The sequence below is a fragment of the Thalia democratica genome, chromosome 9, assembly GCF_965202585.1.
Source record: "Thalia democratica chromosome 9, ktThaDemo2.hap1.1, whole genome shotgun sequence".
Lineage (NCBI taxonomy): Eukaryota > Metazoa > Chordata > Thaliacea > Salpida > Salpidae > Thalia > Thalia democratica.
This window is the reverse complement of record NC_139173.1, coordinates 18,629,129-18,647,750: the sequence shown is the minus strand read 5'-3', so window position 1 is coordinate 18,647,750 and position 18,622 is coordinate 18,629,129. Positions and strand designations below refer to the sequence as shown.

Genomic DNA, 18,622 nt, shown 5'->3' with positions numbered 1-18,622 from the left:
ATACTTAAAGTTTAATAAAACTATAGATGATTTTTTTTAATTTATGTGATTTTATTTCTTTTAATTTTATTAAAAAGCTTATTTAGTATAAGACATTTTGCTATTTGTTTTTGTTTAAACTTTACGTAAAATCAAATAAATATCTTCAAATGTTTCAGTGTATATTTTTACAGAAAAATAACAAGAAAAACTTTAACCTAAAATATAGTCAGTTGCTGTTTAAGTTTTTAATCAAAAACTAATAAATATTTATTTCAAGCTACGTTTTTCATTTTAGTTTAAGTATTAAAGTATTTTATTTTCTTACAAACTTAAATGTAAACACAGTCAGTACTTGTTTTTTATTTATTTTACTAAAATTTTCTTTAAAGCGCTTGATTGAAGCGATCAAATTTAATTGCGTTTAAAATGAATAAGCTTAATTAGGTGTGTAACGTAAACAAAGATTTTTCAATTACTTTAGTAGTATTTATAGGTCATCGTCAACTATTTGATATATTAATTTCTTACATGCTTGGTTTCAGGGTTGGTATAGTATTTAATCGTTTTACAAATTGCTTTCCAACTTAAAAGGTGCGAGCGCTAGTGTAGTGTCTTGAAATTATAGAAAACTATATTTATAAATGGAAAAATTATTTTAAAATGCATAAATAGATTAAGTCTTTTAAATATAGAAAAGGAAAGCTATTTAATTAATCTTAAACAGTTTACTGTTTTCTCGATGCTAAAGGATTTTATTAAATGTTTTTGTTAAAATATTCAACAAAAAATATTTGTGTATGTTTTATTATGCAATAATATAAATTTTACGTAAATATACATCGGATTAGTTTTTAATATCTTTATATTTTCGTTTGTTTCATTAAAAACCCTACTAACTGTTAATTTTTCTCAAAAGTCTTAGTAATTTAAATATTTTTTTTTAAGTAGTCAATAAAACAAACTTTAAATAAACATATAAAAGTTTTGTGGAATTGAAACCAATAATTTACATAAAAGTTTTTGAAAATCTAGAACATGAGAACTTAAAACAACTAGATATAAAAATCATTAGTTTTTTAACTTTATGTAAGTAGTAAAACCAAAACTCTTTACTCTTAAGTTGTTTTGTTGAACATAAATTGATTCAATTACTAAATGTACTTTACAATAGCAACATTTAAAAATATTAAACTTACAAACTACGAATTTATAACTTTTTAAGTATTAAAAAGAAAAAGCTATAAATCAACCAATATGACATATTTTTTTCTTAAAGTTTACAAAACAATAGAAAATTACAAACTTTGTTTATTTATGATGTTTAGTTTATTCAAATGATGTATATTAAATTATGTAAAGCACTTTTGTTGTACTCAGCTTATCTTGTTTATATAGTGTATTCAAAAGTTAAAAACACAATAAGTAAATTATGAGTATTTAAAACACAAACGTTAAAATAATGTTCAGTTCTTATTTCTTTGAGGGAGCTTTAATTTTAATTCATAAGCTTAAGCAGTATTTCTAAGAAACTTAAATTTCTATTTTGATTGAAGTTTATTGAAAATAGTCTTAAACAATTTAGCAGTGAAAAGTTACAATTCTTTAGAATTTGTTTTTTAAATCAATAAATATACTTATATCAAAACTTAACATTTATATGTGATAACATTTCCTAACTTAATATTACAAGAATTTAAATTAATTTGTTTGATTAAGCCGAATTTTTATTTCAGGCATATTTTATGATTAAGCCTTGAACTCTTTAATGTTGTTTAAGTTGTATAAGATTACAGCTAAAAATATTAACACGAATTTGACTATACTTTTAGCTAAATTTTAAATTATCGCAGTCTCAGGTTTCATTCTAAACTCATGGTCAACCTTTAGCTTGGTTTAAGCTTAGTTCAACAGAAGGTTAAGATGTCATATTTACAGTTATTAGAATCAGTACAAAATAAAATCAATTGAATAATCCTCTAAACCGTATAATTTTCGCTTGGGTGACCTCGCAAAATTCAAGGTGAACTTGGAAGCACTTTGTGGAATAATACAAAGTCAGAAATTTGTAAGAATAAGTAATTGAACGGTTGACCTTCATAATGAATATTCTCCTCCCCAACCTTTTTTTGAACTTTTCAACCAAGATTGTTAGAGGTACACGAATTTTTTCAATAACTCATTTTTTTTTTAGTAAAGATGTGCATTATAAGTGTTTTGTACTAATTGGAAATATAAAGTAAAAAGACTTATTAAAAGTAAATAATTACAAAAAAACTACTCCTTTTGATAGAACTACCATTATCACAAAATGCAAACACTTTTTATAATTTTTTAACTGCTTTTATAAATACTTATTAAGTCATTAATTATCCTATAAAACTTTTGAATAAAAATTTTTATACTATTGTTGAGCAATTATGTAAAGTCGAAAGTCTATAAAAAAAAAACAAACTAAAAATAACTAATAAAAGGTTTATCTTAATTTATGTGGTTAAAATGTTATTATTTTTGTTATTTGAAAGAAAAAATTTAGAAACGGTTTAAATTTTTAGTAAAAAGTACTTTATTTATAGTTTTATTTGAATTGCATAAGTTTTTTTGTTTCCAGTAAGTAAAAAGTATTTAATTTTGTACGAGTACTTTGAAATTGGAAACTATGTTAGTTTTTAAACTCGTTTCTTGTTTTAATTATAATCAATTCCGTAAACAACTAATTAAAAAAAATTATCTGATGTAATAACCTTTTTAAAGAATACCCATAAGCTATAACAGTTATTTTTACTCAAAATAAAAATTCTCTCGATAAGAGGAAATTGCTTTTTTCTCATTACACGCTAGTATATGTATATAAAGACTTTCAAACATTTTTCATATCATATTATTCAGATAGTAGTAATAACTACTTAATAGAAAATATAAAGCTTAAATAAAAGAAAGTACAAATTTTAGTTTAATAAAATTTTAATATAAATTATTAGAAATGATTATAAGAAGTACATCAATTTAAACAAAGCTTATACTAGTTAGAGAAATGTTAATTAATTAAATTTTAAGTGAAAACTATTTCTACTTAAACACGTATGCTGAGCTTTACTAGTTTTAGATAAAATTGAAATTTTCTATAGAAAAATATATTTAAAAAATTTACCAACAAAACCATTTTCAACATGAACATCTACAGCATGAATTTCTACCTTGCAATCTTTCTACTCGTTCTACGAAAAGTAAGTATTTAAATTCAATTAATTTAAAACAACTTTAATCAAAAAGTTTTTACGTTGTATGTTTTTTCACAGCAACTAGTAACCGCAACTGGGTGCCCCTTCAAATGCTCCTGCCCCGATCAACCGACGAGCTGCCCGAACGGAGAGGCGCTGGTGAGCGACGGTTGCGACTGCTGCATGGTGTGCGCGCGGCAGATCGACGAGCCGTGCAACGACATCTACATCTGCGACTTCACCAAGGGACTCACCTGCCGCTATTATTACGACACGGCGAAGACAGGATACGGTGTGTGCACAGGTAGAGGAAATGATAATTACTATTATCTCAAATTTGTTTTTATACATTTTGATAAACTAATTGAACATATTTAAATCTAATTTCGTTTAATTCTATTAAGTTTTATATCGATATTTTAAGGTAAACGTTTTCAGAGTTCAAATCAAATACTATGATCTTCCAATTTAATAACTTTGATGTTGAGTGGTTATGCTAAACTAAACTGTTTAAAACTTTTGATTTTAACCTAACAAAATTTATAAATTGCATAATTAATTGCTTTAATGCAATTGTTTAACTGTAATAAACGTTACAGCTAGCAGAAGGCAATCATGCAGTCACGAAGGTCACGTGATTGCTCACGGGCACACGCTGACTCAAGGCTGCAAGGAGCAGTGTTCCTGCAACGACGGAATACTGACCTGCCAGCCGATATGCCCCGACCCCATCCCCAGACCGACCAACTGTGAAAACCCCATATTCAGGATGCCGCGTCCGGGCGAGTGCTGTGCCCAATGGGTGTGCGAGAACGAGTATGAACCGGACTACTACAGCTCCTACGGCGACTACGGCGAGATTACCAACTCCATAGAAGATCATCAAGGAGTATTTGAGGAAGATCCGGGAAGCGACGGAGACGAAATTGATTACCAGTTTGAGCATTTTTTCAACTCTCAAAACCCAGGCAAAGCGTTCAATGGGTACGGGAGAAACGATAACTATTTGAGAACGAACTTTCTGCCGGCAGACGTACACGGTTAGTTGTGGTGCAGTTTTAAACAGTTTGTTTTAGCGTTGTATTAACTTCAGTTCTTTCAAAAAAAAATTGTACTGTTTTCAAAATTAGAGTAATCTTATATTGTAATAATTTGTTAGTTTGTTTCAGTGAAATGTTTGTTTGAACATTTCGTTGTTAAAATTGTGTCAGTGAATTTAAACATTAACATACGATTTAAAGAAATTTTAAATAACATAAAATAAACATTTAAAACATTCTTTTTTTCTCATACTTTTTTGTTCTGTATTTTTATACAATACAGTTACTGAACATTCCTTTCACAAAAGTTAAAAAATAAATATTTTTAAACTAGAGTACAAGGATACAAAAAAAGACTGCAGGCGAAAGAACAGCGGTTGGACTCCTTGTAGCAAAACTTGTGGCATGGGAATTCAATACAAAACAAGCAATGAAAACCCTCAATGCACTCTTAAAAGAGAAAAAAGATTATGTATAATCAGACCCTGTCATGAATCCATGAAGACCACTAATCAAGATGTAAGTAACATTAAACTAAGTATAACTTCTAAAAGTACTTAGACTTTTTTTAATCTTTTTACTGTTAAAATACATCGTGCATAAAACATATCAAAACATAACATGCTTTTTTTCAGAAACGAACCTGTAATAGGTATATAGAAAAGTCAACAAAAAGGAAAACCCTAGTATACAAAAACAAGTGCTTTTCTACAAGTAAAGTTCAAACAAAGTTCTGTGGACTTTGCAACAAAAATACAAAGTTTGTTTTTCTACAACTTGTTAAAGACTTTAAAGTTTTGAGTGAAGTTAAACTTTTTTTTACATCAATACAGAAAGTGCTGTAAACCAAACAAAACTAAAACTCAAATGGTTGAATTCAAATGTGTAGACGGTTCTGTGATTCGAAGGCAGTTTATGACGATTAAAAGCTGTAGCTGTTCAAGAAACTGCAAATCTAATAGGTACAAAAAACGTCAAAGGGGTCCTAAGCTTAGCGCTAGAGAAAAATTTTACAATGTTCGATAGTAATTAACTATGATAAAAACTATTTTTAAGTTAAGTGACAAGAGTTTAGAATTACTAGAATTTCTAGTTTCTTATTTTGTCGAACAAAATATACTTAATAATGTTTTTTTGACAGAAAAAAAGTTTAAGCATAACCAACTATTTTTTACCTATTTTATGTAATTGCTATATTATTATATTTAGTTATTATTTGTATACAGCTTTTAATACTTAAAATTTAACCTACTGTGTTTTAGAACTTTTATATACTTTTTAATGTTCCATTTTTCGATTTTGTTTGCTAATTTATACTGCCTCCGAACAAGAAAAGTCAGTTTGTTTTGTTTACTTTTACATAGAAAATTGTTTTAAAGCAATAAATGTTAAGAATTAAATAACTTTATTGTTCAATTATATATTTTTAACAATTTTATTAGTTGTTGAAATCATTTTCTTAAATGTCGATTTTATTTCTGATTTTCTTTTTTTTTTCAGTTTTTGTAAAGACGTAATAGTTTTGAACAAATGACAAGTTTTTCAATTTGTTTATTATACATTTTTTAATTTAGAAATACCGTTTTGTACTTGTCATTATTTTAAATTTTAAAAATTATAAGGTGTTTTTAACTTTTTTAAACACTTAAACGAAGTTTTAAAGGCAACATTTTTATACTATTTGTTTCTATCGTTGTTTTAGCTTCTAAGTTTCCAAAAATATACGTATTATAATAGAAACGCAAAACTTAAGTAATTTTCTTTTGAAACTAGTTTATTAAAACCAAAGTTACTTGTATTTTGATTTCTTTTTTATATAAAAATTTTTTAATAAAAGGCATTAAAGGATGAAATTTTTGTTATATCATATAAAATATATTTTGTTTAATGTAAAAAATATATTGTAGACTATTTAGCTTAGTAGTGTTTAAAAGATCAAAAGCTTTTTTGAAGTAATAATTTTGCAAATTAAATTAGTTTGATTAGTTATTATTTAGAAATTTTAATTGCTAAGGTAAAAAAGGCTAAGTTAATCGTTAGTGTCAAAACTTCGCAAAGTTTTAGTTTATAAGAAAAATATACTATTTTTAATTTGAAAGAAATTAGTTTTGATAAAAATAGTTCTTTACATTAAAATTGTTTTTGTATTTATTTTTTTTAATTAGTGTTACCTTTTTAGAACAATTTCTTAGACTACCAAAAAATTATTTTTATAAAAAATATTTGCGACAAACTCGTAGGAACAATAAACAATTAAGTAATAAAACTGTTTCTTATGTAAAACTTATTTCTATTGTGATATAATACTTAATTATGAAACTATTTTATTAAATGTATGCTGTATAAGCTTTTTCCTTGGCTAAGTCAATTTTTTTTGGTTATATGTAGCACTGTTTTTTTTATATTGTCTGTAAAATTTAAATGTCTAAATTAAAAACTCATAGTTAATTTTTAAACTAAAATAAGTTAAGAATATAAAAAGGTTTATTATAGCTTGTTTATTTAAACAATAACTAAAACTCCACTTTCTTTTCTACTTGACAATTTTTAACTTATAACTTATTTAAGATTTTTTTATTTTGTTTTAATTAAATTTTAAACTAAAATTTAATAAATACTGATCAAACAAACCCATTTGGATATACTATTTTTATTTGTCAAATCTTAACACAAAGTATTAATAACTTTAAATTATTCTAAAAACAATTTTTTTTTAACATTTATGAATTTGAAATACTTTTTTTTTTAATGTGAATTTAACAAGTTATCAACAAAGTATCAACTTATAAAACATACTTTCTTAATCATCATATTTTTATTTAAAAACTGAAGTTTTATTTTAGTGTAAGTATACTAAAGTTTTAATTGTTTTTTTTTTTTATAATAATAAAAGTACTGTCTACTGTTTGTTTCTTAATATATTTTCTAAAATAAATAGTGAAAGATATACTAAAAATTTTGAGTTTTTTTGTAACGAATGGTTTTAAATTCCTTTTAAACCAGACAAAGTTGTAACAATTATGTTTTAAACCTTTTATTTCAAGTTTGCATAACTTACATTTTTTATTTGTAATACTTTACCTTAATCTTATTATGATAAAGATATTATTGTACTATATGTTGTGAAATTAAAGAAAAACAACACAATGGTTTGTCCGTAAGATACTTTTTATTATATTAATTCTACAAGTAGCCCAATAAAATTATTTATAAATGTTCTAATTTTCAACTGACTTTATAAAGTTTCAAAGTTTGACTTAAATTCAACTAAAACTTAAATTATGCTTCATAAATGTTGGCGAAAATTAATAAGAACCTGTAACTTCATAAATAAAGTTTTTTTTAGGAAATATTAAGACAACTTAATTTTATTTTCTTAAATTTAATTTTTTATAAATAATTGATAACTAAAATCTTTAGGAATAAGTTTTAAACAAAAATAATTTTTATGAGAAAAATGTTAAACAAAAATATTGGGTGCCTTTAAAAGTTTTGAAAGGAGTAAATTCAATTTTTTTTTTTTTTAAACTATGTAGTTAGATAAAATTCAAAAAACTTATTTAGTAGCTTAAACTATGTTAAACCTTAAGTAGAAATACTTAATATATAGGTTTCAAGTGCTGTTTAAAAAATTTACGATGTTTTTATGTAGTTTTGTAATAAAAAAACCTTTTACTAACAGTTTGTTTCAATTTTTTAGTATAAGTGTTACAGAATCCGTTGTTGTTAATTTACAACCATAAAAGCATTAAATATAAATTTACTTCACTACATTTTTGGCTATCTTAAAATAACACGTCATGCAACTCTACTTAAAACGCTGACGTAAAGCCCATACATTTGTTAAGGCCTTATCTTCTTATTTTTTTTTATTTCAAGCTAATAACGTGCAATTTCCACTACACCTTACCTCGCTACTGCGTGTCCCCCCATTGTTCTTCGCTTCAATTTACAACTGCTTAAAAGACCGCGTAAACGGCGAACACAGAGGCAGCAACAAACCTCCCCCCCCCTCACACACCAACACTTTCCGCCTCAACCCATATGCGAGCAACAATGACGTAACCGCGTGTATCAAAGAAAGGCTGATGTAATGAAGATGTTGGCGCATTGTTCGAATATCATTAGCACCGGTAATTATACGTTTCACCGCTCGTATCGGCAAGAAGGTTCGCGTCGGTTTCGTGTTAGAGTTACGGCGTTTTGTTGAGCAACTTTTTTTTTGCAAAGCAAATCCGAGCAAGTTTTTTAAAGTTTTATTTGGGTTGCTTTTGACCGTATTTTTAAGTTGTTTAACTTGATTTGATTCGTTAAGTGTTTTTAAGTGTAAACTGTGAAAAACTGTGTAACTAAATTGTTTAAGGTTTTAAATCTAATTGATTTTATACCTCAACGTTAAAATTTAAATAATATTTAACTACTAAAATTTATTTAATCTTTAAAATTTTTTTGTATAAGCTCATAAACACAAGCAAAATTTTAAGTTGGCAAACAAAAAAAAAACAAACAAAAACCGACCAAGCAAAAACATGATGATTATAAACAAGCAAATCCGGCTGAATTAATTCAGCTTTATATTCCTTCTCGATATATAAAGAACGTCAATCAGTGCTATTGTATTAATGCATGCGACGCGCCCTAAGCCGAGGTGTGAGTGTATTTTAAGATAACTTGTTTGTTGGCTAGTCCAATGGCATGGTCAGCGAAGTTCGTCTACGGCTATTTTTGTTTATTGTTATTGACGTAGAGCTAGAAACATTTGAGAAAATATATTTTCAAGTTAAATAGGTTGAGTTCGTTATTGTGCGCAATATTAATGTGCTTTAAAAGTGTTTTTGATTGAAATACGATTTGAAAACAAGTACGAAGTTGGTTGAATTTTTTTTAAGTTGTTTTTCAAAATAAACAAGAAATTCTTCTTTAAGAAAACAGTGCCTAAACTTTGAGAAAATTATTTTACAAAATGAGCTACTATTCTAAAACTGTTTTATTTTATTCTAGTTATAATACTTCTTTTTGGAACAATTATGTTTTTCGTCGTAAGTAGTAAAAGAATTTATAACTAGTTTCATTAAAGAATATTTTATCTTGCAATTGACGTTTTGTAATCACTTAATTAGTTGTAACTTTATACATGCCAACTTTTTTTAAACCTTTAAAGTTAGAACATTAAAAGAATCGTACTAGCTCTCAAAGCTGTTTACTGTTGTTGAGAATCACAAGTATTATATAATATACTTGTTTTATACAAACAGTACAAGTAGCTTTAAGAAGAAAAGAACAAAAGTTGTTGTCGAGTTCAAAATTAAATTTGGTACAAGGATATTGAACCAATCATATTAATGTATGCATAAGATATTGAACTTTATTTGATATTTCAGTTTTACATTTTAAAATCTGGGTAAATAACACATGCGTTATGTCAGTTTTTTTTTTCTTACTATTCAATAAAACTAGTATGTGAAAAAATAAAGTAGAAAGCTTTGTTTTTATACACGTGAAAAAATAAGGTAGAAAACCAATAATTTAAACCATTTTGGATTAGCTTCAAGTTTCTAACCATATTTAACTTTAAAAAAAAAAAAATCTTTTAGTTCGAAACAATTTAGTCTCATTGAAACACTAAACTCATGACACACCAAATAAAAATTTAGCATGATTTTAAATCGAAAATTAATTCGAAACAAGTTTTCCGTAGATGCAGTTTCTTTATGCTCTTATTTAGTTAGGAATTTTCATCTGATGTAAACTATAAAACTTTTTATTAAGTTTAGTTTTTAATACTTCTTAATAGAATGTTAAATGTTATTTGTTACAGATTGTAATGAGTTGGTAAATGCAAGAAAAATACGCAGGTCAAAGAACTTTTCTCAAAAACTAGTTATTTATGTGCATAGTTTTGTATTTCCTTAAAAAACATTTTAGACTTAGTTTAAAAAATTCTTAACTAATTTTAGTACGGTTCACACAATTTTGAAGATCTAAGGTTTGCTTTGGTTTATTCATAAAAAGCACAGTATTTTGCTTGAAAAATGTATTAACCTTCCAGTTGAAACTTAAGTTTTTTATATATGATGTATAGCTTAATTTTTAAATCCGTTTATCCCCTCATACTTCAATGTAGCTATATTAAAATATAGGCCTATTTAATCTTTCTTTTTCTTGAATTATTTTTTAATTTGTAATTGATCAAATAAAATTAATGCAACTGTTTTGCATGTCTTTTCAACCGAAACATTATCAGTATTGTATACATTTACTGATTTTAAATCTTAAAAAGTTCTGTCTCCATGAATGAAGTTTGAACTAGAAGTATTTCAAAATACAAATTAAGCTTCTTAAATACAAATTAAACTAGTTTAATGCAAAATATATTTTATACGCTTTAATCAATTTTTTAAACATTTACTTTTTATCATAGCAGTAATACCTTGCAATATTCATACGAACTATTTTTTCGCATTCTTTAAAAGTTATATTACTTTAGTTTCACACTGCAAAGATGAAACTCGATATGTGAATAAATAATTAAAGTAATTGTCTTTAAACCTTTCTGAAAGCTTTTCTCTTCAACTGGGTTATGAATGGAAAGATTAACTCAGAGTTATTCTTTCCATTCATAACCCAGTTGAAGTGTGTTAATCCTTTAACACACAGAAATATATGTTAGTACAATAAAGAAAGATTAATGAATAATTTGTTTTTATTTTAACATTTATTTACATATTTCTAACTGTAATATGATAAGAACTATTATATAAACTTTTTTTTTAAACATTATCTACTAAAATTTATTATTCTATAGATGTTGTTGTCAAAAAACAAAATTACAGTCTGTTTTAAAATTACACACAAAAATAAACATTGAATCTATTCTGTAGAAGTTGCAATTTAAAAACTATTAGCTTATACATGTTTTTAGTAAGTTTTAGAAACAGTATCAACATATTACTGGACTAAAATTTTTACAATAAATTATTAATATTTCTAATAATAGATATTTTTCAAATTTCTTCCCAGAATGAATAAGCTTAAAACTTCAGCGATTTAAAGAAGAGCTCCTTGAAAGGTGACGTAAAGGAAACAACTAAGATTAAAAATTTACTATCACTAAATTATTACGTAATATTAAATAAACTATTTTTTTTTAGTTTTTTTTTTATTATAATATTCATTAGTTTAATACTTGCGTATATTTTTGTAATTTCTCTTTTAAGTTGGTTGATATTGAAATGCTATTGAACAACGTTGTTTTTTAAAATTTAAAGGTTTTGCAAAATCTTTAAGATCACATACAATTTAACGGTAAGAAAACCTTTTTTTAGAAGTGTTTTTAAACAAACTTTAAGGTAATTTTTTTTTAATATATTACAGTTTCTAAAAAATTGACTGTTTAGTTTTTTTTTTTACTAAAGTTTTAATAACAATTAAAAAATTAGTTGTTATAAAATAACACACAAAGTTACCAAAAGTAAAACCTTTTAAACTTTAATCTAAACTAAAAGATTCAAAATATGTTAATTAAAACCATTCTATAAACTAAGTTAATGGTCATTGTAATAATTTTTAAATAATTCTAACGAAAGCTAGATAAACATCAAAGTCTCTTTCACTTCAATCAGTTTATACTGGCTCCAATGCTTTCCAACCCCAAACAAAAGTTCATTTCAAAACTGCTAAATTGAAATGGTAAAAGTTTGCTTCAAACCGAAACTAATTAGTTTCACAATTGATCCGAAAAATAAAATTGTCTGCTTATGCCAGATCAAATGTGACCGCCCTGCGTCACAGGGTTAATGCCAGTGACTTATATTAATACGGCGGTGTACCTGCAGTGAACTTTTTGCAACGTTCAGTCTAATATGCTGGGTGTGAACTTGCAAAGACTGGTATACGTTTTTTAGATTTCTTTTAAAAGTGGAAATAGTTTTAATGTTTACTTTTTTCTCATAGAATTTAAACGATGATTAATATAGTTTAGTTAACCTAACGACACAAGACTTTCTGAGGCGTTGGATCGTTTTATAAAAAATCAAACTTGAATTTATTTGATTTAATTTATAAAGTAAAGTTACCTCTGAACTATAAATTATTGATCTTTCAAAACTTTAAAGTTAAACAGTTACTTAGAATTAAACTTCGTTAAACATACCTTTACTTTTTTATACATCAATTGTTTTAGAAAAATAATTGTTTTACTGTTTAATGTTTTTTCTAACAAATAATTACTCTACTAACAAGGTCAGCTAACTAATATTAATTATATGAAAATTGATTACTTTTAGTTAGATAGTAAACTTTTATAAAAAGAATAATTATTTGTAAAATAAATATTGAAAAAAAAAATCATAATTTTTTTTCAGAAAACTTTTAATTTTAATGATTTTCGGGTTTTAACACTCTTAAAACTTGTTTTTTTTTACTTGACCTTTTAAGAATACTTTAATGATACTTTATTATTGCTCAGTTAATATGTTGACTAAAGTTGTTTCAATTTTTTATTACAACAAAAAATTGTTGTGCATTTCAAAACTTTCAAAACCAAGTTTGGAGAGAATAATTTTGAAAAACTTTATTGGTAAACAAAACTTTTTTATAAACAATCATACTTTTAGACCGAATTAAATTTATTAAACACTTCAATATATAACTTTTTTTTTATAAGTATAGTTTTTTACGCAGAAGAATGACAGATACAACAACTAGATTTTTCTTAGTTGAAAAAATAATTAGTTTTCAACCTCTAAATCACTAACTTTGCGTTTTAACTTTTATTTCCGAATAGTTTTCTGTGGCTGACATGATTGATCACATGTATTTATTTCATCATACCACCAGATAATTCCTTGGCAATGTGTATGGCAGTAATTCTCTGCACATGAGCTCATGTGCGTACAAATTTTTTCTTTCTTGGAACAAACTTTTATTGAGTGACTAAATCTTTTGATATATTGCTTGTTCAAAAAAATTTAGTTAAACTTATCTTCAGTGGAGAATAATTTGAAAAAATAAATAAAACCACAAGTTAAGTCAATGATTTTTTTATGGTTAATTTTAATTTAATCAACTAAAGTTCTGGTTTAGTTTCTAAAAATTTTTGAAGGATTTCGAATTATAGTCACATTGAAATATCTTTAAGTTTTTCATCTTCAATTTCTTAAACGAAGTTATGAGTGTGTGACATTTGATACAACACATTTTAAAATCTGTTTACATTAGATAGTAAAAAAGTACTATTATAAAAGGATATTCTTAAAGCTAAATTTTTGTTTTTACATTCATGAAAGTCGTTTAAAATTAATATTTTTCAATATTATTACAAACCACTACAATTAAAAATAGTTAACTTTTAAACCACCTACTTAAAAGGTATTACTACGGAACTGAAAGTAAGTATTAACAAATGAATTATATAATTTTTTTAGAGATTATAATAAAATAAATAATATAGACTTTTTTAAACTTGATTTATATGTTCATGAAAAAAGCATTAACTTAGCTGTAAAAATAAAACTTTACAGTTTTAAAAGTAATCGCTATTGACTATTATGTTTATAGAATACTTAAGACTGGTTTTTTGACTTATGGTTTCGCTTAATACTATTTATTTTCTAGCATAGTAACACAAAACCATAAACAAATGCTACGCTGCCAAGTACTTACATTTTAAATAACTTTACTTTGCTTTAGACACAAAATATATAAACTTAGATAGTGTCAAATTTAGTTATAATTTTTCGATCTAAAATTCTAAATTTATACAAGTAAAATTGTTTAAGAATTTAGTCTATTAATGATGAGAATAGTTTTTAAACACCTACCTGTAGTTTGTTTTGAAATTTGATACCTTTAAAAACTAATATTTTTTCTGTACCACAAATGGCTGTACCACAAAATTAAGTTCAAAGAGTAGTAGAAAATATAGATGGCAAAAAGATGACTTTACAAAGTATAAAAGACTAAGTTCTGAACCTTTTAACTTTTAATAACAACTGATACTGATTATAAGATAAATGATAAGTTAAGTAGGACTTTACAACTAACTGGGACTAACGAATATTTTTTGCAACATATACTAAAAAAGTTTGTTAAGTTACATTATGTTATGTTGTTAACGAAATATTACAAAATATTTACAGTTTTTTTTCATATTTAAAAAAATTAGTAAGAGCATAAATTATTTAACTTTGAAATATATCAAACAAGTTTAATTTGTTCTAAAAAACAGCTGAAAAAACTATCATAACATGTATAAAGTTTATACATGCTTGAAAACACAGCGAAAAAAAAGTATTAAAAATTTCTAAGAGACCATAATAAGTTAAAATTTGTATGACACTTGTTGACGAAGAAAAAGCGTTTGACTAAACATGCAATGTGCAAAACTTGTTTCAAAAGTTTCCGAACATATTAAATTATGAAAATAAAATATCTCTGAGAAAGTCTAGATATTTTTCTTAATACTGCTTACTTCGGTATCAATGAAACGATTGAAATAAAAAAACCTGAGATAAAATGCAGAGTTTGCCTCTGAAATGTACTAATTAGCTTTTTGTAAGAGTATTTTGAAGTATTTGTATCTTAACTCTACACAATAGACCCAAAATGCGCTGAACTAAGCTTTGGTGTTTATGACTTTTTTTTTATAAACCTTTTAAAACTTTATCTAAAATTTTCTTCAACTATCCTAAACTTTTATTTTGAAACTAAATAAAAAGATCCTGATAAAAAAATATTATCACATTAAAGTAGAAATATTGAAGATATGTTTGCTAAAAGCTTTTTTTGTATTACAAAATTTGTATTTATTTACTTAAAAATTAAATTTTTAAACTAAAAAAAGATAGATATTACTCAGTTTTTAGTTTTTCTTGCGTTGTAAAAGCTTGCAGATATTTTGTAAATGTGAAAAATTAGTTAAGATTAGTATGATTTTTATTATAGTTTTTCTTTTCTATAGGAATTTCCAATTCAGTTTTAGAAACAAAAACTTAAACTTTAGCATTTTTAGCTTAACATCTACAATTTGAGTACCCCAAGTTATTGGTTTTACTTTTATCAACTAAAGTCTTAAATTTAAATAATATACGTATGTGATGTTTCCACAACCTTTAGGTATTTACATGGTTTACAAAGCTTAGAGATTAAAAAGTGTAAATAGTACATTATATTTTAGAACTTCAAAAAATAAAAATTTAATAGCTTCTTTAATTAGATTAAATAATGAAATTTTAAAACATCGTATAAAAACTACGAATAAAAGAATAATAACTTAGTTATGACCGAAAGGAGTTTTTATACACTAGGTCCTTTGCTCAAAACTTTTGAGCGATGATTTCTTTATCGTGTTTGATAAATTTCTTTACTATTAATTTGTATTAAACTGTAATATATAAAACATTAGATATAAAAAGAAACTCATAAATCTCAGAAATAGAATTAGAATATATTTGGTAAGATTATATTGTATTTTACTTTATAACCAAATACTTCTAAGGTCTCAACTCTTAGCTGTCTATCGGAGATATCAAGTTTAGTTTTAGATATCATGGTATATACTATTTAACCTTTTTTGTATAGTTTACTTTAGGTTTGTTTTAAAACTATTTTATGAAGTAAAATTTAAATTAGTACCCTTGAAATCTTTCGACATAACTATATATTAATTCATCACCATTTTTTTCAATAGATTCTCTTTGCTTTAAACACTTTGACAAAACATTTAATAATGCTGATGATAATCTATTAATAAACGAATCAACTAAGCTAGGGGTGGGGAACTTTTCTGGTTGGATTGCTAGATTTACATGAAAGAAGTTAACGCAGATAGGACTTCTTTAAAAAAATTGTTAGCTTATTTCGGACTTGATTTTAGACTGTAATTTTAAATAACTTGCAAAAGTTCTGCGCAAAATTTATGCAGATCTAAAAAAGCTCTACACAAGTAAAATTGCATTAAATCTTTCATTTAATAGTCACTACTGTGTAGTTTTGCCAAAAGTTTTGAATTTGCTCCTATATATACATGTACGTTAAATACGTGAGTAAATTAGCTGACTAAAATCAGGCAACTTTGCTAATGTGTACTAAAAACAAAGTTAAAGCACATTCAATTTTTTTTGACTTTCATAACATGCTTTCGAGCTGAAAATACGTCGTGTGCAAGAGATTTCTGTTGACAGACCGTGCGTTGATCACCTCTAAACTATGCAGATAACTATCCAAGTACTTCAAAAAAATTTATTGCTCCCAAAAACTTAAAATAAATAAGTGTCAAACAGCTTTAATGTGTTCATACAGTTTCTTAATTTAAAAAATGATTATGAAAATCTAGATTTTGATTATTAACTTTCGTTTTGCTGCTAAGTAATTGAAGTTAACACAAATATGTTTAACTTTTAAAGAATTCTGATTAATGTTTAACCAAGTTAATAAAATATTAAAATTTAATTTCCAATTACACTACGTAACGACGAGTTTTATTCAACATAATAAGCAGTCATTACTAACTAGCAGTTTACTACTACTACAGTTTACAGGCTCATGAAAGTGGAAAAGTCAGTGGTATATAATCTGTATATTTTGAATTAACTTAATTAGTGTATAAAAATCTGAAGTTTAAGTTTACTCTACGGTTTTAATAAAACATTATGTCATAAAGCGAAATTTTAAAAGTTATTTTTATAAATTTTACATCTATAACTTCAGATAGAAGTAAAGACAATAAAAACAATGATACGTTTTTATGAAATATTATACGGTAAGTTTTAAAACAAGTTAAAAAGGTTTTAATATATTTTTTTCGGTGACGTAGCTTGAAACATGTTAAAGTCACAAAAAGGGGTAAATTGATGATCTAATAACTTAAGTGCTTTTCAATTGCATAACGACAAACATTTGTTTTATTATTTCATGTTGTTTAACTCCTAATGTGTTTTTTAATTAAAAAACATTAGTTAAAACTTTTTTCAAGTTTGAAAATTTTAACACTATATTATACTAGCAAGTAGCAATAGCCAAGTTTAAACAGTTTTAATCCTGTAAATCAAAAATCTATCTTTTGCACACCAATAAAATATAAATATTACTTTTTTAAACAAAAATATTTATAAAAAAATAATTTTAATAATTAAAATAACCCGATTGTTACACAGTTTTAGAATGCTTGAAATTATTTAAGCTGTTTTAATTTTCAATTCTTTAATGTAAAATGTTTTTTCTTTGGCTTAGGTTGTTTTCTTTTTTTCAAATCATGATTTTATAGTTTTTAATCGAAGTTAGTAACCGTTTATATTTACTTTAATTTTTTGCGTTCACAAACCTTAATACAAAACTCAGGAAAAATTAAGTACTAGTTCTTAAATTTTAACTCGCGAAGCATTTCTAAATAAAAACAGCCTTTTAAAAATAAAAGAAAATAATTTAGAAAAGTAAGTTTTTGTCAGTTACTACCCAAAGCAGATGAATAACAATAATTCGTTATAATTATGCAATACTTGCTTAGAAAGATTTTACTTTACCAACAATATGTTAAAAAACCTGGATTTTTTAGTGAATTTCACGATGTATCTATACAAATTTAATCAAAAACTTCACAAAAAATACTAATCTTGTAAAAAACATATATATGTGTGTGTATATTCTATGCATGAAAAATATAAAAGCCTAGTTAAAAAGTACTATTTTTTATTAGTAAAAATAATTATTGAAAGTTAGTTATTTTCAGACATAGAACCACACATTAAGTAAATCTATATCATTAAAATCCATCAAAATTTTCATTAAAACATTTATGTAACTTAATGGTTTAATGAAAAAAAGGTTATATAAACGTTTAAAGTATATTTCAAAAACTATTACTAAATTACTGTACAAGTGAGTTTAAGTAAAAGTTCGTTATTTGTATTTACAAAGATAATTGCAAATTAAATTCTATAAGTTAGTTTAACAAATTCCAGAACTCATTTTCAGTACACAAAAATTTAAAATTTCATTTATACTTTACGCAAACAATTACCTTTATTAAGCATACACGATTATACAGTTTTAAACACAAAGATAAAACGAAACTTCATAATTATTTGTTTGCTTTTAAAGAAGAAAAATAAATTACGTCTCTGTTTAACATATAAGTTGAAAATTTTTAATTAGAATAACAGTAACATTTTTTATGACAAAAGATAAAACCAAATTACAATAGATCATAAAATGTTCATCCTATAAGACTATTGTCATCATTGTTTTCATGACGCTTTATTTTCCATTCGTTAAATACTTGTTATAAAAACAGTTACATTGAAAATGTTTCATTTTGTATAATTCATTGGAAAAATCAATTAATTACTAGAAATGAACTTTGTAATTACAAAAAAAAAGTTAAGC

The 18,622-nt window shown here is 25.0% G+C and overlaps 1 protein-coding gene across 1 annotated transcript; it reads left to right on the top strand.

The window, feature by feature from the left end:
• The first annotated feature begins 3,112 nt into the window (after positions 1-3,112).
• Positions 3,113-5,558, top strand: LOC145843874 (CCN family member 5-like). The gene is made up of 6 exons (XM_082951132.1): positions 3,113-3,206; positions 3,279-3,504; positions 3,800-4,240; positions 4,575-4,759; positions 4,876-5,000; positions 5,074-5,558. Exons 1-6 carry the CDS (start codon positions 3,150-3,152, stop codon positions 5,264-5,266), a joined length of 1,227 nt encoding a protein of 408 aa, XP_082807258.1. The 5' UTR covers positions 3,113-3,149; the 3' UTR covers positions 5,267-5,558.
• Positions 5,559-18,622: the final 13,064 nt, after the last annotated feature.

What these genes read in the sequence shown, in the direction of transcription:
- LOC145843874 (XM_082951132.1), top strand. Translation starts at nt 3,150, where the DNA reads ATGAACATCTACAGCATGAATTTCTACCTTGCAATCTTTCTACTCGTT. An exon ending in TCTGCCGGCAGACGTACACG is followed by an intron (nt 4,241 to 4,574) that starts GTTAGTTGTGGT and finishes TTTTTAAACTAG; the next exon opens with AGTACAAGGATACAAAAAAA. An exon ending in CTTTGCAACAAAAATACAAA is followed by an intron (nt 5,001 to 5,073) that starts GTTTGTTTTTCT and finishes ACATCAATACAG; the next exon opens with AAAGTGCTGTAAACCAAACA.